Source organism: Cryptomeria japonica, chromosome 8, assembly GCF_030272615.1.
Source record: "Cryptomeria japonica chromosome 8, Sugi_1.0, whole genome shotgun sequence".
In the NCBI taxonomy this organism is placed as follows: domain Eukaryota; kingdom Viridiplantae; phylum Streptophyta; class Pinopsida; order Cupressales; family Cupressaceae; genus Cryptomeria; species Cryptomeria japonica.
This window is the reverse complement of record NC_081412.1, coordinates 472850343-472876228: the sequence shown is the minus strand read 5'-3', so window position 1 is coordinate 472876228 and position 25886 is coordinate 472850343. Positions and strand designations below refer to the sequence as shown.

The 25886-nt window shown below is 37.9% G+C and overlaps 1 protein-coding gene across 8 annotated transcripts in view; it reads left to right on the top strand.

Moving 5' to 3' along the window:
- LOC131079523 (uncharacterized) overlaps positions 1 to 25886 on the top strand; it is a 174437-nt gene that overhangs the window by 72323 nt on the left and 76228 nt on the right. For all 8 annotated transcript variants that reach the window (XM_058017498.2, XM_058017496.2, XM_058017491.2 and 5 more), the window contains one exon: positions 11139 to 11395. In XM_058017498.2, coding sequence (XP_057873481.1) covers positions 11139 to 11395 — 257 coding nt within the window. The remainder of the gene's footprint in view (positions 1 to 11138; positions 11396 to 25886) is intronic.

Below are 25886 nucleotides of genomic sequence, written 5' to 3'. Positions count from 1 at the left end.
AAGGCGGGAGCATCCACCAGTCGTCCAGCTCTTATGAAAGAAGATCAAAAGAACGAAGAACTGGAGACCAAGATCGTGTCTAAGTGGAGCAACATTGGAGATAGCAACTTGGGCAACTTCAGTGTGAAGAAGTTTCGAGAGGTCCCCTACATTGGCAAGCCATCACCTATCGCCAGGGGGATAATTGAAAGTGGCATCATTAAGGCGGCCGGCTTCCCTCCAGCAGTCCAGTGCCATGAGTTAATGATCGAGTGTGCTCGCCATTATGATCCTCAGTCCAGAACGATCGTGTCCAAGGAAGGAGACACTTTTGCTTATCTTTCAGAGGAGGCTATAAGTGAAGCTCTTCACTTACCAGAACATAAAGATATGATTTATAAAAGCTTAGAAGGAGCCAAGTCCATGTACGAAGATGATCCAGATGCTTGCCTAAGCATCATCAACAAGAATTGGTTACTTAAGAGTCGTCCTCGCCTGAGCAAGATCCCGAACACACCACATAGGATCAATTTCCAGGAGGAGTACAAAGATTTGATAACAATGCTCAACCGAGTCACAGGAGCCCCTCAAGCCTTCTATTTCGAGAAGTGGATGTTCTACTTCATCCAAGTGATAGTTCAGGGAAAAGGAACAATTCATTGGGCTAGAATGGTTAGCCATTGCTTGGACGTACAGTTAAGGAGACTGAAGGCTACCAAGTCTTTCCACATGAGTTCATACGTCATATATGCCTTAATCAGGAGCTTTGAATATGCAAGACTACCTCACAGAGGAGTGATTGGAAGAGGACCCGGTGAGGTCAGAGTTTGTGATTCCTATGTCCACTTGCATCATCCACCAGGAAGTAACTACAAGTTAGTTAATGATACCTTCACGATGAACATCACCAGGACGTTGCAAGGCAGGATTCACAATAGGCTATCACAGGATGCACAAGAGCTAGTAAAGAGGTACAGTGCTTGGTTTATCCAATTTCCGAAATTTACTTATATTAGAGTTCATGGATGTCCTTCACCTCCATACATGTTGCCGAGATATCCGACAGACAGAATAGTGTTACTTGAAGTAACTAGACAGTTGGCAGCTTATGCGAAGGCATTCAGACACAGACATGGAAATGGAGTTCCTGTACCTATCATATTAGGAAATTTAGTTGAGGTATGTCCTAATGCTCTAGCCATGGATGACGCAGAGAAGGAGTTAGCTTTGTATTCATTTTCATTCTTTGCCTCGAGAGAGAGCTTTGATCCACATGGATATATAGAAGAGACAGTCGGTAGGAAATATAAGCATGAGTTTCAAATAGAAGATTTTATGATGAATCTCTTAGATGATCTTGAAGTGAAAAGGAAAATGCATTCCAGATTACCTTTGGACTTCATCAAGAAATGCAAAATTTACAGAGTGGCCGACCAAGCTCAGGACAGTGGCAGACATCTTCAATCATCTTATGATCGAGAAAGCAAATCAGTGAAGCTAGATTGGAATGAACCCGAGGTTGTGGATCTAGATGCCTTGATGGCTCCAGTCTTGTCTTGTACTCGCAGATGGGTTGATGTGCAACATCAAAAGTTGAGAGAACAGGGCATAGCTATGACTTTCACTTTGGAGGAGAGACCAGTTGAAGGTGGGGCAAGTGTAAGCGAAGGTAATCCTAATCCCAGAAATACAAGTGAAGGCAACCTTCGAAGCGCAAGTGAAGGCAATCTCCATCCTAGAGGCTCGAAGAGGAAAGAAAGACCTGAGAAAAGGGAATCCTCCAAGAAGAAGCAAGAGGCCAACCGAGATCGTTCATCCGGCACATCTTCTCGACAGGAGAAGAGGACATTTGAGATAGAGGAATCCATGGAATCAATGGTGCAGAATGATAAAGAAGGACAGGCATCTCAAAGGTCACCAAGAGGATCTCTCCAAGATAATGAGTTGCATGAAGATAGGCAAGATAACGAAGTGACATCTCCTCCCAGAAAAGAAGAATTGCTTAAGGAGATTTAGGTTAAAGAAACAAGATCTGCCATCCCAAATTGGTTAAAGGAAAGATTAACGAAGGTAATTGTGGTCGAGGATGAGGACAATGTGATTGATTTGGAGAGTCTCGTTGGACATTCCCAGGAAGTGACAGAGAAGAGGAAGGCTACTAAGATGTCCAAGATGATTAGAGATGAGACTGGATCTAGAATATTGCAGATAGCTACACCGGCCGTGGACAAGTATGAAGGTGAGATCCTTGCAGAAGAATATGATGTAGAGACATTTGAGCTTGGTCCACTCACGGCCGAGCAGACACTAGATGATGCCACCGATTCATTTGAGGCATTGAAAGATAAGCTTAGGGTTGAAATGGAGAAAAATAGAAAGCTTGAGAGAGAGGTTGGTGCATGGAGAACATACTTCAGCCATCTCAATCAACCTTTGGGACGTCAGGATCCAGCAAGATCACCCGTACAGGCACTTCCCCTTCAATCAATTGGTGAGGCAGAGAGAGTCAAGAGTTTGGTTCAGCTTATGAGCTCATGGATTGACAAATCCCATACGGTTGCTATTGAATTTGCAACAAGGATGATGCAGACCATTCACCGAGCTATTCAGGTTCTTGAGGTCATCCACAACTTGATGATAACTGTAGCTGCTTTTGCTCATACTAAAGATGTTATCATTCCTGTCTTGCAAGTAATCAGACAAACATCAAGGAAGGTCCTGGCACAGGAAAAGATAATGGATGGAGGACTTCATAGTTTGCTTCAGTGGTCAACTTTACTCCAGATGAAGGAAGTTCTCTTCGAGGACATCAATACTAGGTGCAATCATGTTGAGGAGGTTATCCACCCGATCCAGGACAGAGTATTTGAGGTACTGCATACCATTCTTGGCAGGAGGATCGAAGTTGAGACAGATGTGGATTTGTAGGAATTGGAGGATAAAGTCAAAATCATCTTTTGCAAGGATGCTAATGTTATCACAGATGAGCAACGGGACCGGATGTTTGCTACCATGCTCTTGATTGAGAAGACTAAGGAACTTGAACCTGGTTGGGACGCTACTCTTCTCCAGGCATTTGATCAGGTCATCCACTTGGAAGAGAGAATGAAGAATCTTCCCGAGATTCTAATTGTTGAGATCGAAGGAATCGTGTCTAGATTCATTGCATATGCTAAAAAGGAGCATTGGAAAGGGAATAAGATTTTAGATGAGAGGTTGCTATAGATGACATGGCACCTTAATTGTCATTGGTTTATGTCTCCTAGATTTTCGTGCCAAATTTAATAATTGGCTATGCATTTAATGTTGTGCAATAAAATGGGGACTTTTGTAATAAAACCCTAATTAGGGTTTAGGTGTCATAATCTTGGCCATTGATCTTCTTTCGATCTGGACCGTTCATTGTAATTGAGGATGCTATATATACCCTCATTTCTTTTCATTTTGTAATTAGAACTAGAACTAGAAAAATTAGAGATTAAGGAGAAATTAGAGAGATTAGAAGCAAGTTGTTTTTGTAGCAAGATTGAGCTTTGAGGGAGGAATTTCAAACAATTGTTGTACATGATGGCTTTGAGATCAATGAAATATTGAAATTATGGTGTTTTATTGCAATTCTCGTGGTTATCTTCATGGTTGTTCATTTTCTTGAATCATTCTCAATCAAAATAGTGTGTTAATTCGAGGGACAAAGTTTTGGACTTGATCTTTGGTAGGATTCGCTTTCCAAACCACTAGCTTCTTGCTGATTGTAGGAACGCCTTGCGTGGTCAATTGGAGATATTTGAATCGCTTAAACCTTCAATCATTGTTGTATCTTGGATATGTACCTTCGTGATAGTGTCCTTGATACTTGATGTATTGAAAAATCATTTGTTACCTTAGAAGATCGCATCAATTTCAATTGAGTTGTTAATTTATGGCAATATTGAAGTTGGTAGAATCTTGCCAAGTCTCGTCTACATGGAGTCATTCTTAGGATTAGACTAGATTAGATCTCTTGCAAACCCTCCCCTTTGATATTTTTTGAGAGCTTGTTTAGTTTAGAAAATTCTTCGGAAACGTAAGGCCCCTTGATGACACAGCAATCACAACGACCACTGGTGCTTATCCACACGTAGAGACCCTACTTACAAGAACATTGGAGTCACCCTAACTGATCCTTCTTGCGATATCGTCAGCAGTTAGAGACTTTATTCAAGAGAGGATAAGATGCCTTTGGGTATTTTATTCTGTGTATGATTGTGTACAAAATACACGTCAACAAGACCCCCCCTTGTTTTTTCTTTTTAGGGTACTGTTTCGGCGTCTTAGAGTTTTGTCTCCGATCCATAGTTGAAAAACTTGGACTCAGGAAGCCCAAATTTTTTAAAAAGCTCGAGACTCGCAAAAACTCAGGGAAAAAATCGGCAATAACTCGACAACTTTATCGAATATTTGAAAATACATTTTTTAAAAATATTATTCAAAAACACATATTTATGTCAAATTTCTTAACTTTATTTCAATACTGACTTGTTATAGTGCTTTGGGCCTTTGACTTTAGCTAGTTGACTTTCATAACATGTTGATTTCTGAAAGTGCTATAGTCCATGGTTAAAGTCAATTGACTTTGACTCCCTGTTGGAGTGTTTTTTCACATTAACAACGAACCTAGTTTATAAAAATAGCTATTCTCTTTTGTTCAACATTCTTAGCAAATATTATTTTTTATTTTACCTTTTTTGTTTATCAAGCAATTGTAAAGAGTTTAAACAATTCCTAGCTATATTACTAATTTCCTTACATTTCTAAATGTTGCATTATCAGGAATCAGGATTATCTTAAATTTTAATATTTCTACAACATATATATTTTACTCAATCTACGTGTTTTTTATATAAATTGTTCTTTTAATTTAATCTCTATTGAACTATTCTTTTTAATAGATTGTTCTTTATATATTAATGTAAATTACAAGAGTTTATTAAAAAAAAATTACATTGTTCTATAACTATTAACTATTAGTAAAAATTACATCTTTAACATTGCCCAGAAACACTGCAATATCAACTACGATTATACAACTTGTATAATCATAGTTGATATTGCAGTGTTTCTGGGCAATGTTAAAGATGTAGCAAATAATATGTTTAACAATTCCTAAAGCGCTGATAGAAACTAGAAAGAAACCGAACATTTACAGTGGAAATTGATTATAACCTAAAGACTTTGTGCATCCACTTTTTGTTCCCATTTTTGTGCCCTGTTCGTGTTGGCGACGTCGCAATAACCTTTCGCGTCGTGGCTTACAAAGGCGAAAATATGAAATAAAAATTAGTTTTTCGCAACGAAAAACTTTATTAATCTTTAGTGCTGATTTTTTCTGCGAGTCTTTGCGATTTTTGAAGAGTTTTTAGGGTTTTCCTTGCTGCGCATTTTTAAAAAAGTCAGTGCCAAGTTTATCTGCGAGTGACTCGCGAGCAACTGTGGCTCGTGAGTCTTTTAAATCTTGTAGAGTTTTTCATCTTTGCTCTGATCTCTCACCTTTGCAAATGAGTCAAGTTTTTCGAAAATTGGATGAGTCTTTAAAATCAATAAAGAGAAAAAATGGTCAAAAGAGCGTTCTAATGCTATGGATGTGCTCAGACATATCGAAGGAGTAAAATCGCAAATTTTTGGGATCATTAATGACAACTTCCTATTTTTTAGAAAAAATGCTTTTTTGCTTTTTCGTTTTTGGCATTTTGGGGCCAATTCTGGAAGTTGCTTTTTTGCTTTTTGCTTTTCTATTTTTAGAAATTTCTATTTTGGGAGTTGTTAGGGGTTACTTCTGTGTGCAAGGAAATGAAAATCCTATGAAGTCCGACCTCAGTAATAAATCTTGTTGAAGGCATGAAATCCACCCAAGGAGAAATCAAATTTCCAAGTTGAAGGAAGTGGAAAATCCACTTGGAAGGAAAGATAAAATCCACTTGGAGTTCGAATTTCCAAGTTGAAGGAAGTGGAAAATTCACTTGGAAGAGAGAAAAATCCACTTGCAAAGAAAAAGTGAACAAATCCACTTGAGGTCCAATCCTAAGTATAGGCAAGCAAAAATTTTCGAAGTACTTGAAAATTCCTTGCAAGATAAAAAGGAAAATCCACTTGGAGGTTGAATTTCCCAAGTAAAGAAGTAAGCGAGGTTAAGTGGAAAATCCACTTAGATGTGGAAGAATAATTCCTTCATGAGGTGGTTAAGTGGAAAATCCACTTAGATGTGAAAGAATAATTCCTTCATGAGGTCGATTTCCTAGAGAGGGGAAAATCATTAATTTTATTCAAAAAAAAGAGAAATTAATTGTTTTATTTGCCGAAATCGCTCATGGAAGGAATCAAAAAGTTTTATTGCTTTATTCACAAATTCATTAAAGAAAGAAAGCAAAGGCTTTATTGCTTTTTTTGCAAGTTGCTTATGAGAGGCTAGAGTTATTGTTTTTTGTTTTTTTAAAGAGAGACAAGGCATGGGTCATCCTCCTCCTAGAAGGATTTGCAAGTCTATTAAAGGGACGAACAACAATCATTTCATTTCACAAGTTCAATTTTGCTCTAGGCAAGCCTAGCAACAACAAACTCGTGAAGAAGAGAGGCTGTTCAACCAAGCAAAGCCCTCGTTATTTACAGGCAAAGAAGTTTCAGAGATATATTCAGCCTTGGTGATCATAATTTGAGCTCAAAATTGCAGAATTTTTTTCCCTTTGTCTTTCGATTTTGGGACTGAAATTATATTTCCAGATTTATATTTCTAAGCTCCAAATGTAATCAGACTTCCTTGAAAGGTAAAAATCAGGTTTTAAAATTCCATTTTCCAGATTTTGTTAAGGTTTGAGCATTCATAGTTTTGAATTCTGATTTTGGAAGATCAAAATGTCTGGAATTCATAAACAAAATCAGAACTTAAGGAATTCTGGAATCAATCTATCATCCTTGACATTTCAATAATTGTTTTAAAATTCATTAACTATAAGCTTTGTACAGGTACCATGTTTGCACCAAGGAATAAGGGAGGAGGAACTAGGAAGACTCAATTGCACAAAGGACTATCTCAAGGTGTTCAAGATTAAAGGAACTGGTTGGAAAGATGATTCCACAATGCATGGAAGGACAACATTCACGCTTCAATGTGGAATCCAAGGATGAATAGAACAAAGAAGAAGGACTTGCACTTCATCAAGACATTCAAGAAGATCAAGTCATACAAGGATTGAAGACTCTACATTGACGTTGGATTTCCTTTGGAAATCCAAAATCAAAAGAAAGAAATTGTCAATATGGAGGATTGTTCAAGAAGCACAAAATCAAAGTAATCCTGGTTGAGAAATATTGCAACACGGAGGTATCCCTACATCAATTAAAGGAATTCAAGTCTAAAGCAAGGATCGATGATGAAATGCATTATAAAGGAGGAAAATTCCCAAATATGAGAGTAAAATGTAAGAATGATCAGGAAGGAAAGACAATTTCAGGGGAGATAATCAAAGTTAGAAAACTTGATCATCCAAAGATGATGCAATTTGGGAATATGTCCTAGCATCTTCATCACATCAGTAATTGGAAAGGTCGAGTATCAAGAGATATTGCCTAAGGTATCGATACTTCTTCATGAGGAGGAATCAAATCTGCAAGACAAGCTAAGGTGGCATCCCAGTCATCAATCAACCAATCAAAGGGTTCCAAGTCAAGTATGTCTAGGTGCAATGAACCAGATTCAACAAGTGGAAGATATTAAATGGCTCCTATTTTCTCATTGGTTATTCGAAATATTGTAATTTTCTCATTGGCCATGAGAAGTTTGTTGTAACAAACCCTAATTAGGGTTTTATCTGTTAATCGTGGCCGTTGATCATAGATTAATCTTGACCGTTGCTCTGTATTGGGGTGTCTATATAAACCCTCTTCTTCCAGTGAAATTGAATTCTCCGTGAAGATGCGGAGTACCAACGGCTAGACGGGATGGGAAAGAAGGATATTACAAGTAGATTAGCGTGTGCCTTCCTAAACCCCTCTTTTTTGTAAGATGGATCGACATAAGATAGTACCAATGACAACAGTAGCATTAGAAGCAGTAGCAGGGGAAGCACCAGTAGTAGATTCATTTGTTAGAGGAAAGATTTCGGATAAATTGTTGTAGTGATACTTCTTAAGTGCTAAGACATAATTCATTGTTCAAAATGTTGGTGAATCTTTGTCTACTTCTGCAAGTTAGCATGGTTCCTTGGCTCTCATTAGAATAGATTTCATTTCCAAGTTGGTGGATTGAATGAAGGATTTGATAGAATTGCCTAATGTGGAGCCGATGTGTCCAATATGTTGGTGAATATCAGTAATATGAAAATCTTTTGAATTCCCCAGAATATAGCACTCTTCTTATGTAGTTGTTGAATTTGGCGAAGCAAGGATTGGTTTAAATTCCACTTTTGCAATTTCCGTCTTTGGAGTTCATAGGATTAGATTAGGATTAGAACTATCTTCCTAAACCCTCATTCTTTTGCCCTTTTTTTCCAAGTCTGAGTAGAAGTAGAACTTATTGAAAAATCGTTCCCAAGAAAAGAAAATCAGGAATCAGCAGAATCCTTAGATTGATTTACTCCTCGAACAATTATGTAAGTCCCCTTTGAGATTTCCAACAAATCACAACATACCAACAGAGACTATCCGCATGGATTTGGGAACCCCGGAGTTGTCTTTGTCATCACATAGTCCATCTGTTTAGCACATAGAAGATTTTGATCAAGAGAGAATAGGATATCTCTGGATATTTTATTTCCTGAGTTGAGCGTGCATAAAAACCACACCGATAGGTAGTTAATAGGAGTCTTTTATAAAGCCAATGCATATGAATGTAAAATCTATCCTGTTGATGGAATCAAAATATATTTTGGTATTATCTTCTCTATATAACTATGGTTTAGTTCTCAACATTCTATGTTCGAGGTGATTTCAATAGAACATAAACTATTTAGAGAGAACTTATATCAAGGAATAAGTGTAAACATTTGTGGTGCTATACCCTTAATCTTATGGTGTGCACAGGGTTATGTGTAGTTGGCTTGTTGCTATCTTTTATGCTAGTTAAGTTATATATTCATTAATATAGTACAATATAGGTAGTTAATCAGGTTAGGTGGCATTGAAGGCGCACATATGATATATATAGGAGGTAGAGGTTAGTTATTATCATAATATTGAGTATTGTGTTCTTATTTAAGACTAGTGGAGGTACCCGTCTTGAAGTGGTTTAGGAGGTTGTGCTCTTGAAGTGGCATATTATTATCAAGTCTTTGCAGCATATTTCCTTTCATATTCATCTATTTTGAAAATTGTTTCATTCCAAGTGGCATCAAAACATGATCTTGGCAATGTGAAGGCAGGAAACAAGACAATTTTTTTAAATTTTGGAGATCATACTGGGAAGTGCATATTTCTCTCATATTGGCAAAGAGCAGATTCAGAGGAGTTATTGCAAAATTAGGATTTCTACCAAATTCACTCCTGAGGTTGCAAATCTTTTTCTGATTTTTGGAGGGTTGATCAAGGACATATTGAAGCTACTTTGGTCTAGATTTGAGGTCATTTGGAGCAAAATTCAAGCAGTTATTGCAAAATTAGGGTTTCCATCAAATTCGCTCCCAAGGGTGTTCAAAATGTTCACTACCAATTTTTTTAGAGAATGTTTGAGGGATAAGATCAATAGACATGACACATTTTTAATAATGACTTTCCAAATATTTGCTACTTAATGTATGTTTTTTCGATAGTTTGGAGAATTGTATTTTTTGTTTGTTTGTCATGTAAGATTGAAACTTTCTTTTGTAAGTATAAGTGCTAAAGAAATGTGGAAGAAAAAATTCTCTTCTACTACTGTTTTAAATGCCGTAGGTAGACACATTGTGGCATTCATTGAGCAATATAGGCCAGGTTGAGTGATGGATGATAAAACCCATCAAGTTCCTGAAGTTGGTCTTCAGTTCAATATAAAATTATAGAAGTGATAAAATATATAAATAAATAAATTATCAATTTCTGGAGTTTTATCTTCTTCCTATCATTTCCCTCCTTTGCCACCAATTTGTAGAAGTCTGTTTTAGAGTCGATCTGCCTGTTGTCTTGAACCAGTTTCGCAGGGTTGAGGTCTAATTTTAGAGGTTGAGTGAGATGACCTTTTGAACACCATTGTTGGAAAGTGACCATCATGAGGAGAGTTGATTAGTTTAGGGAGAGCTGAACAGGTTAGAGTAAAATATAGATATGACGTCATTGAAGTCAGTATACTGTCTATGTATTTCAGTTTTCTTTAGTTTTTGTAGAGTTTAGACTTAAAAAGTATTTTTACTATTTTATTTAAAGGAAAAGCTTGTTTCATTTGTTACTAAAATTATCCTTTTATATCTGTTTTACTATTTGTGCTTTACACTTTGAATTTAAGTTTAGATATAAATTATGCACAAGAATTTCTACCAGCTTTATGCCAACCCTCTAAAGTTAATCTGCAGGAATGCTGCAAAACAATACACTGTGAACAAACCTCTCTCAAATTAAAATAACTATAGTTTGTTAATAGAATGTACATAAAAATTAAAATAACATCCAAAATTTTACTGGGACTTAATGATATACTTGTTATTTTTATAATTTTATTGGATTATCACTAATTCATCACCGAGTATTAACAACTAGACACAAATAATATTTGTACAAAATAGAGTATTTTGAGTCATTAATTTGTTTTTATTTGTATTTGTAAGAATTGTGATTTTATAATAAAACTTACAGATATTTTTTGAATTTAATTACAAATTTTATTGAAACATTCTGTATCTTTGAACTTTTCCCAAATTTACAGGCACCGGATGAGAATCAGGAACTTAGTTTGAAAAGCTAGTAGAATTATTTACATTTTTCAAATAGGGGTTTGAATCATAAAGTTGTAGCTTTTTTCTTTATACCATGTATATATTAGTTTAAGAGATGGTTTTTTCTTAGATTTATTTTTTATGCATGTTGGAAGGGAATCTATTATATCTTGTACACTTTTGCCTCTATGATTTTAATTCATTCTCTTATATCAAAGTGTTAAGATAAACTGATTCATCTTAATAGAGCAGTATCTTTTAATGACAATCTGATTCTTATATTGACAGGATAAAGGATGATGAACTAGAAAGGTTCTATATTGCAGCAGGTGGTGACTTTTCTATGTTATTGTCATCAGTTAAGAAAACCATACGGTGGCGGGAAACATACTACATTCTCACACCACAAGAGTTAGATGGCTGGTCAGACTTGGTATTTTGGCATGGTTATGACATTCAATTCAGACCGTGTCTTCTTATTCGCCTTGGCCTTGCTTGCTCTTGTTTGCAACCGGATGCACGAGCACGCTTTTCTCAGGCAGTTGGTAAGATCTTTATAAGATGTATGAGTGTTTTATGAGTTAAGTGTATCAGAGTGCATGCATGCTTCAGAGATAATTAATTTTTGTAAAAAATAAAATAAAATAACAGATTCTCTTTTCTATACATATATTTTTAAAAGTACTGGAGGTTAAGGGACTTCAGACTCAAAATTTAGTTAGGTTTAACACTCAGCTAGTCCTAAAGAATGGTCACCCCAAACAGAGGGTGATTCAAAATAGTTTTTTTCAAAAAGATGAGATGCTGGAGAGGGTGATCAGACGTTGGAGAGCTTATCAAGACCAAACTTTATGGTTATCATCTTGTCGTAAACAAATCATCCTATAGTGGAAAAGAGAAATTGAACATGCTTGCAAAGAAATATCTAGGAATCTGCTTCCTATTGAGATAGTTTCTTCATTCCAAACAAAATTTTGAAGCCTAATCACTCACTTCTATTCCTCTTAAAGTCCTGCTATACTTTAATCAATTATGCTTTATACTTCTTTACCAACAAAACAAAAGTTCTTGCATTATGCGGATGCCAATGCATAGAATTAAAATCTCAAATTTGGAAGTCTCAGACATACTCCAAAATCTCTTAGTACCTTGCGCTCTGTAATTCTGCTTAAGGGTATTACCATTTTTGTCATTTATGTCACAAAATGAAACAGGGTCATTATATATGTTTCAAACATGATCTTAAAATGATACATTGTTCCTATGTCAATACTTACAGTACTAAGTTTGCAGAGAAAAGAGAGAATAATTTCGTTCAGAACAGAACATGTATTGTGTTCGATGCTGCTTCATATTTGCATACAAATGATATTATGATCAAATTCTATTCACACAGCATTACGAATAATACTGAAGTTTTGGTTGCAACCTTAAAAGATTGTGTGACAGTTATTTGGAGTTATGGTTCGGTTGGAAGAATTGATAACAAATTCTTAACAACAAAGTTTCTTTTAATGTGTATTTCTCTCATCAACAGATCGCAAGTATTGGTTATGATTAGTTGTGGGTTAAGAATTATAACCACAAGAACTGACTTGGTGATGAGATAAATGAAGACATTATTTAAGAGTGCCGATGCTGTATGGATTGATGATGCTTTTGTGGTGCAAGTACGTGTAAACTGAAGGAAGATCTGTGAGCAGTGATTGGTGCGTTTTATCAGTAAGGATGAACTTATTGCAGTCAACAAAAGAGAGTTCGATAAAGTCTCCTGTTATCATTTTCAGGATCATTTATGACAGGGTATTGCTTTCTACACTGTTAACAGATTATTGTTTGTTTTCAGATTAGATTACTTTCTAAGTAACGAACAGATTTAGGTTTTCTTTCAGATTAAAGAAACTTTTCTAAGTTGTTCACCGAATTCATTCAGCAATCAGATTTGTTTTCAGTCTGTTCTCAGTTAGAAGAATTGTCTCAGAATATTGACCAAGGATTCACGTTATTGGCATTGGCTTCCAATCTTGAACAGCGTATGTGTAAGAATCTTCAAATGATGACTGAGTTTTTGAAGATAGAAACCTGAAGTATATTTGTAATCAGATTGCAATGATCTTGGAGAATGTTAAAAAACTTTATAATGTTTGAGAAATGAATGATATGTCAAAGAGTCACTTGGAATGAATGCAGTGTATTGGAGGTTTTCTTAAGTTTTGAAAGAAAAAAGAGAGGCATACTATGTTTGTTCAGTTTTGACAAGTTAAATAGCAATCGAGTTCATCTTTAGCAGCCATACATAGTCTGTTTTATTGTTGAAAATGAAAATCAGTTTCCAGAATTCTGTATAAGTTTCTGTAGAATCAGATTGAGAACAGAGTCAGCAGTGGCAAATATCATTTTGTAATGTCCCCTTTCTAGCACATGTTGTATGAGGTTGTTGTTAGCCTATTTCTCCGTGGTCCTGTAGGCTAACTAGGACATTTTAGAGATCTTAAGGATATTTGGCCTAGGCAGTTTCAGTTGCAAGTGATTCTGATGTGTTTTGATGGGTTTTTGTGATACTTACTATTTATAGTAAGTTAGCTGGGCTAGGTTGAGATCAATAGTGAACTCATAAATAATATTGTGATGATGATACTTGTTTTTGATTGAAGTTCTTAATAATTGTTTGCGATTATTAATTTATTTATCAATAAAGTTAAGTTATAAAGTTAAAATAAATATTTTTCTTTATTAATGCGGGACTATAGTTAAGTGGAAGTATTTAAAGTCCCTTTATTTAATAACACATTGGAGACAGAGAATGTTTGGGGACTTAAGTTGAAGGGAAAATTATTTAAATGCCATGGGAAATATTAAAGGAAAAAAGCAATCACAATAAAGTAGGGGGGAGAAAGCAATTGCGAGAAAATAGGAGAAAAAAAGCAAAATCTCAAAAAAAAAGGAAAAGGCAAAAAGTAATTTTGTTTATCCCATAGTTGAACTACTCACCAAAACCAAAAACACGCCAAGGCTCAAAAAAAAAAACATGTGAAAAACTTGGCCCATACTCGGCAAAAACTCAGCAAAAAACTCGAGAACTTAAAAAATTGCTTAAATTTAATTAGAAATGCATTTTCTTTTGCAAAATTCAATGAGAAGATGCATCCCATGAGTCAATAAATGAGAAAACAAAAGAAACAAGCTGAGTCTAGATATATTTAAACACAAAGTGGGTACAAAATCGCATCCTCATGAGGAATGTTGATGGCTGGAAGCATAATAGTAAATAGTTTTTGTAGAACTAAAAGTAAATAAATCAATACAATTACCTCTTCCTCTTCCTAGCTCTAGTAAAAGCTAGGGGAGAGGTAGAACTAGAGGGTCTAGTCCTAGAAGTTTGCTGTAGGCGCGATTGTGTGTCCTTGCTCAGTATGACTGGCTTAGGGTGTGGCTTGTCCTCCATCCTGGATGTAGCTCTGCCTCTAGTTGCACCTGGCATTGGCAATGACTCCTTATCCTCCTCAATGTCATCCGAATCACTGTAAGGATCCATATCATCCGAATCAATTGGACTGTGTTGTGACCTAATCACACATCACCCCATCCCAGATAGGGACCCCCCTAACCTTTAGGCCCTTTTGGTCGTTTGGTTTTGGTTTTTTGTGGGTTTTGGTGGCAGTCTCGTCAGTCTCTTCGCTTTGCGGATGTTCGGGGGTCATTTGGAGTTAGTTTGCTTTTTGTTTGTGCGAGTTTGGTGAAGTCTAGGGCCTGTTGTTTCTTTTTTAGGGTTTCTGCCTTTTGCCCTAGATGTTAGGGGTTTCTGTTAGGGTTTTGGAAAAATTGAACATGCGATTGGAATCAGGGCCCTTCAAGGAATCTCCCAGTAAAATTTGAGCCAAAACGGAGTAACTTTCTATTTTTAGAAAGTTCCTATTTTTTAGGGATTTTTTTGAGTCCCAGAATGTCGTCATTTTGCCAAAAATTAAACTTACTATTTTTAGTAATTTTTTATTTTTTAGCAAGTTTCTATTTATAGTAAGTCTTTCTTGTATCTTGTCTAGGGGTCTAACGTTGACACTTTGAAGCTTTCTATTTTGGAAAGTCAGTTCTGACAGGACCATTCGGGCAAGGTGACAAAGATCATACATTCGCAACTATTTCTTATTCCGGAAAGTCTTAAAGCAGACAGAGAAAGCCAGAAGATGGTTGAATGCTGAAAGCCCACTCCTGAAATGGAAAGCTCGGGATAATACTCAAGTCTGGAAAAATCATCCAAAGTCCTGGCCAGGCACCAAAATGAAAGAGGCATGGAGGATTCACAAATTCATTGAATCCTCCACCAGTGAAGAATTCCGCCCTAGGCCACAGAAAGGTGCCAAAGTTGATGCACCATGGAATTCCCGCCGCAGTCCGTGAATCCTCAGCCAAGGTAAAAATCCGCCTAGGGATGAGGTAGGGTGCTAAATCCACCAAGGCATGGAAGGAGGGAAAAGACCTAAAATCCTTCTCCATGGTATTTTAGCGCCCAAGAGAGGTAAAGGGCGCCAAATTGAGGGATAGAAGAAATCCATGGAAGTGAGGAAATACCTTCCTCAAGTCAAAATGTGCCCAAGTGCTAGGGAGGGCGCTAAACTCAGCATTCCATGGAGAGCAAGGAATAATGATGAATTCCTTCACTTATGCAAAATTCTGCCCCAGCCTTGTGGAGGGCGCCAAAATGAGATGTGCATGGAGAGAATGAAAAAGTGTTAATTCCACGCTTGGTGAAGAATAGCGCCTAAAGGTGATGAGAATCGCCAGAATGTAATGTGCATGGATGGATAAAAAATTATGAATTCCATCACCAAGGCAAAATTCCGCCCTGCTCCCCAGCTGGGCGCCAAAATCAAGCATCCATGGAAGATTCATGAAATTGATGGAATTTCCCCCACCAGTGAAAATCCACGCTCAAGCTTGAAAATTGAAAATTTGCCTAAGGCATGAAAGCCAAGGGGTCAAGGAGGAATCAAAAAGTAAAAATCCCCTCGAGCAAATTTGTTGAATTTACTATTTTTAGACACCGAATCTCGCCGGAATGTGGAAAATTTTATAGATTCGAAATCGTGGCGAAATTCTCTATCCAATAAACCTGGCTCCTAAATTTTAGGGGGATCCCTAAAAAATAGGGATGTTGAAAAGAGGCGTGAAAATTCCTTCAAAAGCGGAAGACAACAAGTTAGAATGAAATCAAGCAAATCTTGAAAAAAATCCTTCAATTTCCATCCGAAATTGGAAAGAATGGAAATTAATGAGTTGGTAAAGAGAATCTTCCAAATATGACGCATGACTCAGTGCATTTAATGAAACTTCTAAATTCAAACTCACTCGCATGGGAAGTTTCTTTTGGCATGGCGCAGTGATTGGGAAAGTATGACGCATCATGAATGCAATTGCTAATTTAATGCCTCCTAACTTAGCAAGACGTTTTGGAGAATTCTATATAAGCTTGGAGATGCATTTCATTTCTCACATGCAAGATTGAAGAAAGAAGAGTTGGAGAAGCGAAGGTTGGTCATACTTAGTCTCTATTTTCATCATTTCCAAGGTGCTTCCCGGATGGCGAAATCAAGCAAGGTAGCTACCCTCTCCAGGCAGGCATTGATCAAGGTAGAAATGAAAGGTTTCCTTCCCCATTCTCGACTGAATTCAAGATGGGAAGAAATGAGCGATACTAATTTAGGCACATTCAATTTGGCTGCATTCAAGATCAGAATGTTCGGGACAACAGGGCACAGTCCATCACTAACAGCTGTCAAAATTGTCAAAAGCGGAATTGTTGCGGCAGCTGGTTTTCCTCCTGGTATTCAGTGCCCAGACTTGGTCCAGGAACGTGCAACACATTATAATTTGGAGCGAAAGACAATCTTAACGCCAGATGGCAGGTTGTTGGCAACATGGACTCCAGAGTCAATTGGTGAGGCTTTCAAAATCCCTTCGCACTATTCCATGACATACAGGACCAGTAGTGGAGCTTAGGCAGTATATGAAGCAGGTCCCGCTAGGTGTGCTGATTTGATTAATAAGTAGTGGTTGCTGAAGCCTAGGGTGCATGCCTCCAAGATGCCAAAGACTCTCACTATCTTCAAGTTCAAGCAGGAGTATGTGGACCTGATAAAGATGCTGAGCAGAGTAATGGGGTGTTCGGATTCTGTGAACTTTGAGACCTGGATGTTCTTCTACATAGGCGAGATCATGAATTCAAATGGGCTAATCGACTAGGCCAGATTGATCAGTCACTACTTGCACGAGCAGCTGAAAAACTTAAAAGAAAAAAGGTCCCTGTCCTTTTGTCATGAGCTCCTACCTGTTCTATATGCTTGCGTGAAGGGAAGGATTTGATGGTCTACCAACAAGAGGAATTATGGGTTGCGGACCAGCTCAGCTGAAAGTACATGAGTGTTATCCCCAGCTGCATCTTCACAATGTCAATTCTTATAGGTTGGCAAATGACACCTTCACCATGTACTTGACACGGCTTATGCAGAAGAAGTTGCACGTAAGGGTGTTGCCGCAAGCAAGTGCCTTGGTCCAGAAGTATGGAGCTGCGTTCTTGTAATTTCCTAAATTCACCTACATCAAGACGCAAGGATTCTCATTCCAGTCATACAAATTGCCAAGATATCCATTAGACAAGCTCGTATTGCTGGAGCTCATGAGACAGTTAACTGCCTATGATCAATTGAAGAAGAAGAAAAAGCAATCAATTGAATTCCCAATTGTCTTGGGTGACTTCATGGAAATATGCCCAGGCTTGGAAGCCGCTGAAAGTGCAGCAGGGGAATTGACATTCTATCGCTTGCCGTTTTATACATACAGGGCCTAGTATGATCCTTACCGCCAAATAAGAAAGGTTGCTGGCGTCAAGTTCATACACAAGTTTCACTTAGAAGATTATTGGGCAGGTGCCGAGGATGACCTTGAGGTCAGGAAGAGAATGCATTCTAGATTGCCCCTCGACACCATCAAGTTAAGTGAAATTTATCAAGTACCAGATCAGGTAAAGGAGGACTCAGATTTGATACAACCTGAATTTGAGAGAGTGAAAGATCAGCCTATTCAGTTGCCAGATTGGTTTGAGCTCGAGATGGATGATTTGAGTGTCTTAGCTAGACCAGTGTTGAAATTCACTAAGCACTGGATTGACAAGTAGGAAGTCTAGATTCCCACAGTGAGACAATCGAGGGCTCTTCATAGGTTCAGGCAGGAAAGGAAGTTCGGATGGATAAACGAAAAAATGCCCCAAAGAGACCAAGGACAACAAAGAAGAAGGATATCCAGCAGGAAATCCCACAGGAGGTTCAACAGGAAGTCCAATAGGAAGAACCTCCATAAAAGAAAGCGAGGACGGAGAGGGAGCATTCACTGGCAAGTTCCTCGAGTGTGCAGGAGGTAGAGATGTTTCCACATCCAGCAGGTCCACTTCTAGAGAGCATTCCGACACCAAATATACTCAACATTGACGCTTCACAGGGACACCATCAGCCAAGAAGTCAAAGGCAAGAAAGTCCCCCATATCAGGAAGAGGCTTGCCAGGTTAGCTTCGTGGAAGCTATCCTTGGTGAAATGGAGGAAGAGTCATAGGAACAGGAGCACGTAGAGGATCATAGTCACTCCATCCCTACTCCAGATTGGTTGGTGGGAAGGCTGAGAAGGGAATCAGAAAGGGAAATTGATCCTGCTCGGGAGTTGGAAGAATTATTGAAAAGGATGGATCAACCAGCAGAAAGGAAGGATCCCTGGAAATTTTCCAAGGTTGTTAGGGAAGAATCTGGATCTCGGACCCTGCACATTGTTGAGCCTGTAGTAGATAAAGACAGAAACGAAATCAGGCAGGAGGATTATGTTATCAGACAAATTGACCTTGGCCATGCTTCCACAAGTCAAGTAACGGGAGACTTTGAAGAATCTTCCTTGGCCATGAAGGAGAAGATGCTGAAATCAAAGGCGAAATGTAAGCGGTTGAGGGAAGAAAATATAGCCCTATGCGAGTACGTCAGGAGTTTCAAAAGACCCCTCAGGGAGGCAGGTCCTTCATTCACTCCTCCTCCTTCTCTATGGAAGTGGTTGATGATGCAGAAGTTATTAGAGCGATGGCGCAAAATTCCAGGGAATGGATAGAGGATATTTATACCGAAGCAGGAAAATTCATTGAAGACCTAGCTCACCTTCATTCAAAGTTCGTGGCCCTCTTGAGCAAATTAGAGACAACAAAAGGATTATGGGAGGATGTGCACATTTACCAGGACTTAACCATTCCGTGACTCAGGGCTCTGACGAAGGTTCCAAGGCAAATTCTGGTTGACAGGAAAGTGATTCAGGAAAATGAAGCTTATGACTTTTCTCGATGGTTCTACGCCATTTGCTTAGGAAAGAACACCTTCGATAAATTCAGCGTAGACTCCTTTACTTTGAAAGAGTCCATCAGAGGGGTGCAGGAGGAAATCATTAGTGCAATTGAAGCATTGTTCGTAAGGAAACTCAATGACGGTGGAATAATAGTGAACTTCCTGAAATCTCAGTTGCACGATTTCTTCTTCGTAGGTTCATTCCCCAAGGAGCATTATGCAAATGTTTCTTCATTCTCCGGTATAATGAAGAAGACACAGGAAGTCATGATGGAGTGGGAGAGCTTCTTTTCCAAGAGCGAGGAAGAAATTGCCTTGATGGAATTTGACATTGAAAATGTGCCAAGTGTCTCCATCGAAGAGCTGGAAGCCATCGTCAGCAGGTTCCTTTGCATACACCTTAAATGAGCGGGATAATGGTTGTCCATTCTTGGATGAGAATCTTTTAGTTGAATAGTGATGGCGTATTTACTGTTGGGGGTATTTTGACTAAGTGTGGGTCCAGTCAATGCATGTCGCCGTTGGATGAGAAATCTTCTTGCATACAGCCTCCTCATTTATGGTTTTATGATAGATTCTTCGTGCATGTCGCCGTCACATGAAGAATGATGGACATTTATTCCTTGTATGGAGGTGTTTATTATATTTTGGGCATAATCAGCATCATGGGGCACATTTAATGCACTAGTGAGCGCTCTTTTAGGCTTTTGAATTAATTGTATATGGGCATGATGGGTTATTAATTGTCGATTCCCACCTTGTTGCATCTTGAGTGGGGAATCTTCTGGGGTGAAGCCCTAATCAGGGTTTGCATGGCCTGAGACCTATATAAGGGGGCGACCCCCTTCATTTGTAAAAGGGGGAGAGATTATTATCTGAGATTGTTGCATCAGGATTGTGAAGTAGCCAACTTAATACATTGTTCGATTTCGATGGTGTATTCTTGTTCTATTTTGTCAATCTGCATGGTCTTGCTCTCTTCAATTAGATTAGATTTGCTTATATGTTATTAGGAGAACTGGATTTGATAGGATTGCTTGTTGCGGAATCCGAGCTCATACTTTTGGTGTGCAGCTAATTGTTGTATACCGTGCAAAGTTAGTCTGAGCCTTTTGATGTGTATACGCTTAATTTCGATCATCAGTAAAGATTGTTTGATCCGATGGTCTATATTGATGATCTGAAAAACCTCCACGCACCCTTTGAAGATTGCACCGCCTTCGTGTAGTTGTGCTTTGTTGGTGAAACGAAGCGGTTTGATTTTGCATGAGTTATCCTGTCTCATGTTCTTAGGATTAGATTAGCTTTAGCATAGTTTTCTCTACCCTACTCTCATTTATTTTCCGCATATTTCAAAAGATCCAAAAGATCCAAAACTAGAGCTTTCATTGCAAATCATCCCTGTAGAAATCCTTGAGCTTGCATAAGTTTTCTTCAATTGAACATACGTAAGGCCCCTTGGGTTATCAACAAACCCATCAAACAATTGAGTCACGTCCACGCACTGAAGGAACCTTGGAATTAGCCGTTTCAACTTTAAGCAATCCTAGCATACGGACTAATCTTGATCAAGAGAGGATAAGGTGATTGTTGGTGACTTTATTCTGTGTTGGATGCTGTCTTAAAAAACACGTCAATAGACCGGCTGGTGCTTCCTCTACCTTCCGCAACTGAAGATTATATTGCACAAAGACAAGGTCATTGAGGCGTTTTTGAGTTAACTTGCTCCTCTTCTTCATGTGGATGGCCTCAAACAAGCTCCAATTGCTTTCCTAACTGGATGAACTACAAGGCTAACATAAGATTTTGAGGGCAATTGTTTTGCGATTTGGGGTGTTTCCACCCCAACTTTGCCACCAAGCATCTGCAAAATAAAATTAGGTTGAGGGTAGCACCCCTCGTAGGGGTTTGAGGGTGAGAAAGAGAGGGGTAGAGAGATAGGTCTAGATCTCGGGGGGGAGAGGAGAGAGTGAGATGGAGAGTGGTAGAGAGGAGGGGGATAGAGGAAGAGTGATAGGGAGATAGATAGGTCTAAAATTTGGGGCAAGAAAAAGTGAGTGAGATGTAGAGAGTGAGAGAATGTTGGTAGGAACCTACTGATTACTGAAATTTGACTAAGTCTGAAAATTTAAAAGATCTTCTAAAACCTAGAATTTGCATTATAACTCCTAGAGATCTAAAACCACTCTCAAACATCCTGCCAATATATACATAAAATATAACTTAAAGTATAAGAAAGGAAAAAGACATTTAAATGTTATATTTCATGTATATATTCTGATGAAGAGAATGAGACTAACTTGAAAAAAAAAGAGAGATAATTTTTTGGCATGTTTGGGTCTCTTTTTTTAATACAACCGAGTTTTTTCTAGAAACTTGCCGAGTTTTTGTGAAAAACTCGCCAAAAACTCGGTAAGTTTCTTTTGCAAGTTTCTAGAAACAAAACTTGATGAACATGATTATTTGAAGGTGGAATAGGACTAATTGCTATCAAGTTATGTGAACAGGATTATTTGAAGGTTGAAGACAGTAAACAAAAGTTCTGTTTGTGGATCTTTATTTCTTTTCAGATATACAGAAACACACTAATTTTCAATTTTGGTTTGAGTGCATTATCTTGCAGTTATACAGAGACTATTGACATCAAGACTTGTTATATTTAATACATTTTTCTGTCTTAATGTTTCAGATTGTTGGAGTTGATTTGTATAATTGATCTGAAAATAAACATACCTTGTAACTGAGTTATTTCTGGAGTTGGTGCTTAAGTCATTGTATTGTGTACTTGGAGGGTTAGTGCCCTCTTAAGAACTTTGATAGAGTTGGTGCTCATATAGATAGGGGTTTGGTGACTCCTTAGGGTTGGTGCCCTTAAACATTGTAATTGAAGTTTCGATCGTGAGGCTGGATTAGGACAGTAGATCCTAGCAGCGTGCTCACCGTGGTTTTTACATCCTGGGTTTCCATGTAAATCTTGTGCATTGTCTTTATTGTGCATCTCTTTTCATTCCTTTCAGTTTTCAGATTGAAGCTTATTAAAAGTTTAAGTTGTTTAAGAATTAATTTGATAAGGATTGAAGTTTTATTTACTACTGATTCGGGTTTGGCTTCAAGCATTTTGCCTAAAGACTTCTGACATTAGATAAAAAAGACGAAGTGATTAAGTTTAAAATTCCTGTTAGTTTTTATGACATCATATAAAGTCCAAGTTGTTTTGTTAAAAAGCCTTCTTAGGTTCTGAAAAATGGTTAAGAAGTATGAAGTATTTTGTTTAAAGAACTTTTATATATAAATAAGCTAATGTAAGTAACTTTATCAGGTTTTCCTTTCACAGATAATTTAGTGGGGGTTCTATTGGGACCCTTTGCATAATTTCATACATCTTGAATACCATCATAAAATATTACATTGAGACATTGCTTACAAAATGGCTCTATGGTCCAACAGTAGACAATATCGAACAAACCCATAAGCATGAAACTTAAAAAATCCAAAATTCAGACAACATATTATTGCACAACAAAAATTAACATAAGAGAACATGTGAAACCAGCCTACATAATGATTGAGCAAAAACCCTCACCAATGCCATCCATAGATGATTCCAAAGTGCTAATAGCTGGCTGCTTCCTATAACCTCCTCAACCCAATTCACCACCCCAAGAACCATTTTCCCTTGTAGAGACTTTACTACTGAGGGGAAGTAGACTCCATGTAAATTTTTCGACAGCAATATGCCCTATGCATAGAGATGCCGCAAGATATTGGAGTCATGAAATTGGTAACCACTTCCAAATTACCATGAGAGTGATAAAGATACAACCCTACTAGAACTTCGTCCACATCTTGGTGGTAGGGTCAAAGCATCCTCACTTCTTGTAATGTGCTCTAAGTGTGCATGCCGTAAGTTTGCCCTAATTTCCTAATTTCCAAGTGGATAAGTGGATTTAAGGAATACCTTTCACCCAATTGAAACCCTGCAGTAGATTAGAAATTTATCACAACAATAATCTCAGAAATCAGATTTGTGAAATCATAGCAGAACAGTAACCAGATTAGTGAATCCACAACAGTATTATATATATATATATACAGACGTGGTGATTCATCCTTTAAATACTCTAAATGCCTTGGAGGCTCAACTATAGGAGAGCATAGAGAAAAGTGACCTCGATGGGGTGTCTCAGACCCTCTACTCTGGGCCCAAGTGCGGATATGCCATCTCTCTTGGCCTCATGTGGCCCACACCATCCAGATGAGGTGGCCTACCTAGTGAGGTATCTCCTTCTGTTATCCCCTCATCTTGCCAACCTTCTCCTTCTCTTTATGATTGCTCCCCCTGTACTTATGCATCATGATAGGAGAGAGAGGTTGCAATAGGGTGCCATAAAAATGATCTCCTCTAGGCCCAAGGGCAGTACCCACTATACCCCCTTGGCCTCATGGGACAATTTGTTTCCCTCATAGAGGTGGTGTACCATAGAGGAATGCCTCATCACCGTACCCCTCTTGCAGACCCTCTTCCTTCTATCACAGCATGAAAAACACTTAGAATGTATGAGGTTATATAAATTACACTGAGTTACCGATTGGGTACTAGTAAAGATACATAATTGTTGAAGATAATAGCTAGCTCGGATACCTGATCATTTGAATTTTAATGTTGTCATGGACAATTAAAATTCAATATGTATTTATCTATGTTAAATCGAACTATTATGGGGCTGGGCCCAAAAGGGCAATGTAATTTAATAAAGGCAATATGATTTGATAAAGGCAATATTATCATTATGAGTCCTGTCCTATTTAAGGCAGCTCAATAAAATGTAAATAAATAAAATATCATAGCAAGGCCGACCTTGCAAGATAGCGCCCAAAGTTGGATATATAACAAACATCATTCAAGTCATTCATCACCACCATCTTTTGCAGAATGTAATCTGCTCTCCAAATCAGCGATTTCTCCTTCACTTGTGCGAACTTGTTCAAGTCAATTGTGTGAATTTATTAAGGCTGATAGTGGGGTGAATTTGTTCAAGATCCATGCAAATCCCTTGAAGGCATTGAAGGTGCCATCTGCTGTCTGTTACTTCAAGGCTGCAAATACCTTTTCCATTTCAGCGAACTACATTGTCTATGTATTCAAGGGTGAAGGAAGCATCCTTTCAAATCTGATTTAGCTATCTTACTGTCTGAACAGCAAACTGAGATATGTTTTATTGCCTTGTAATTGCCTACATTTGAGATAATATATATTGGATTTGAGGCTGGGTTTTTCACCTCCAAGAGGGAGGTTTTCCCAAGGTACTGGTGTGTTGTTGTCTTGTGTTTTTCATTGCGCTTTCAGTTTACTTTCAGTTTGTTATATCTGATTGCTAAAATTAACATGGTATCAGATCTTCAGGTTCATTCTAAATAATCAGATTATTAGTTGTCCTTCACTTTCAGTTTGCTGTTTTACTTTTGCAAGATGGTTATAGGTCTAAATGTAGAGGATAGACTTGAAGGTGCCCTCAATTTTACACCATGGAAGGTCTGTATCCTCCTTGCCCTTGAAGAATTAGAGATGTTAGAGTTTGTGGAAGATAAGGATCTGACTGAGCCTTCAGATCTAGATGAGCTAAAGCAATTCAAGAAGAATGTTCTCAAGGCAAAGAAGTTCCTTATTGATTCCGTGAAGGATCATCTTGTTCTAGTTATCTCCAAATTGAAGACAGCCCGAGAGATGTTTAAACATCTAGATGGGATGTATGAGATCAACAACATCAGTCAGGCACTTAAATTGAGGCAGCAACTTCTTCAAGTCAAAATGAGCAAAGTAGATTCAGTCATGTCCTTCATGAAAATTTTAGAATTGAAGGACCAACTCAACGCCATTGGAAGCGAAGTTGTGGACAAAGATATTGTCATGATTGCTTTGAATGGTCTTCCTGACTCTTGGGATCCATTCATTCAAAGCATAAGTGGAAGAGCTGAGTTTCCTTCCTTTGATCGCCTCCGGTCAAATTGCATTCAAGAGGAGTCACGCTTAGCTACAAGAGGAATGCATAAAGGCACTCATGGAGGAGATCAACATGTGCTTGCATCTCAACATGTTAAAAAGAGAGGCCATTGGAAGAAGAACAACTTCAAAAGGGATAGAGAATTCAGACCTCCTGCTGTCCATGATTCAAGGAAGAAGCAAAGAGATCTTTCATGAATCCGGTGCTTTAGATGTGACAAGTTTAGTCACTATGCTAAAGAATGTTAGAATCTGCCCAAGCAAGGAGAAGCCAACCTGAATGAAGTTGCAAATTTAGAGGATAATGAAGGCTACCTCTTCATATCTACCTTGTCCAGCAATGTGCCAACTGATAGCAACACTTGGTTGATAGACAGTGGCGCATCTAGACATATCACGGGATATCGAGAGCATCTCTCAGACTTGATGGAGAAAGAGTCCAACCTTCATGTGTAATTGGTGATGATGCTTGGTATTCGGTAAGAGGTTTTGGTAATACTTCGTTAAATTTAGAATTTGACATGTCCTTGCATCTTAGTGATATTTTATTTGTTCCTGGAATTAAGAGGAATTTAATTTCTATTTCTGCCCTAGAAGATAAAGGTTATCAAATAGCATTTTCTGATGGTAAAGTACTTGCATGGCTTAAGAAATCTAGTATTAAATCTG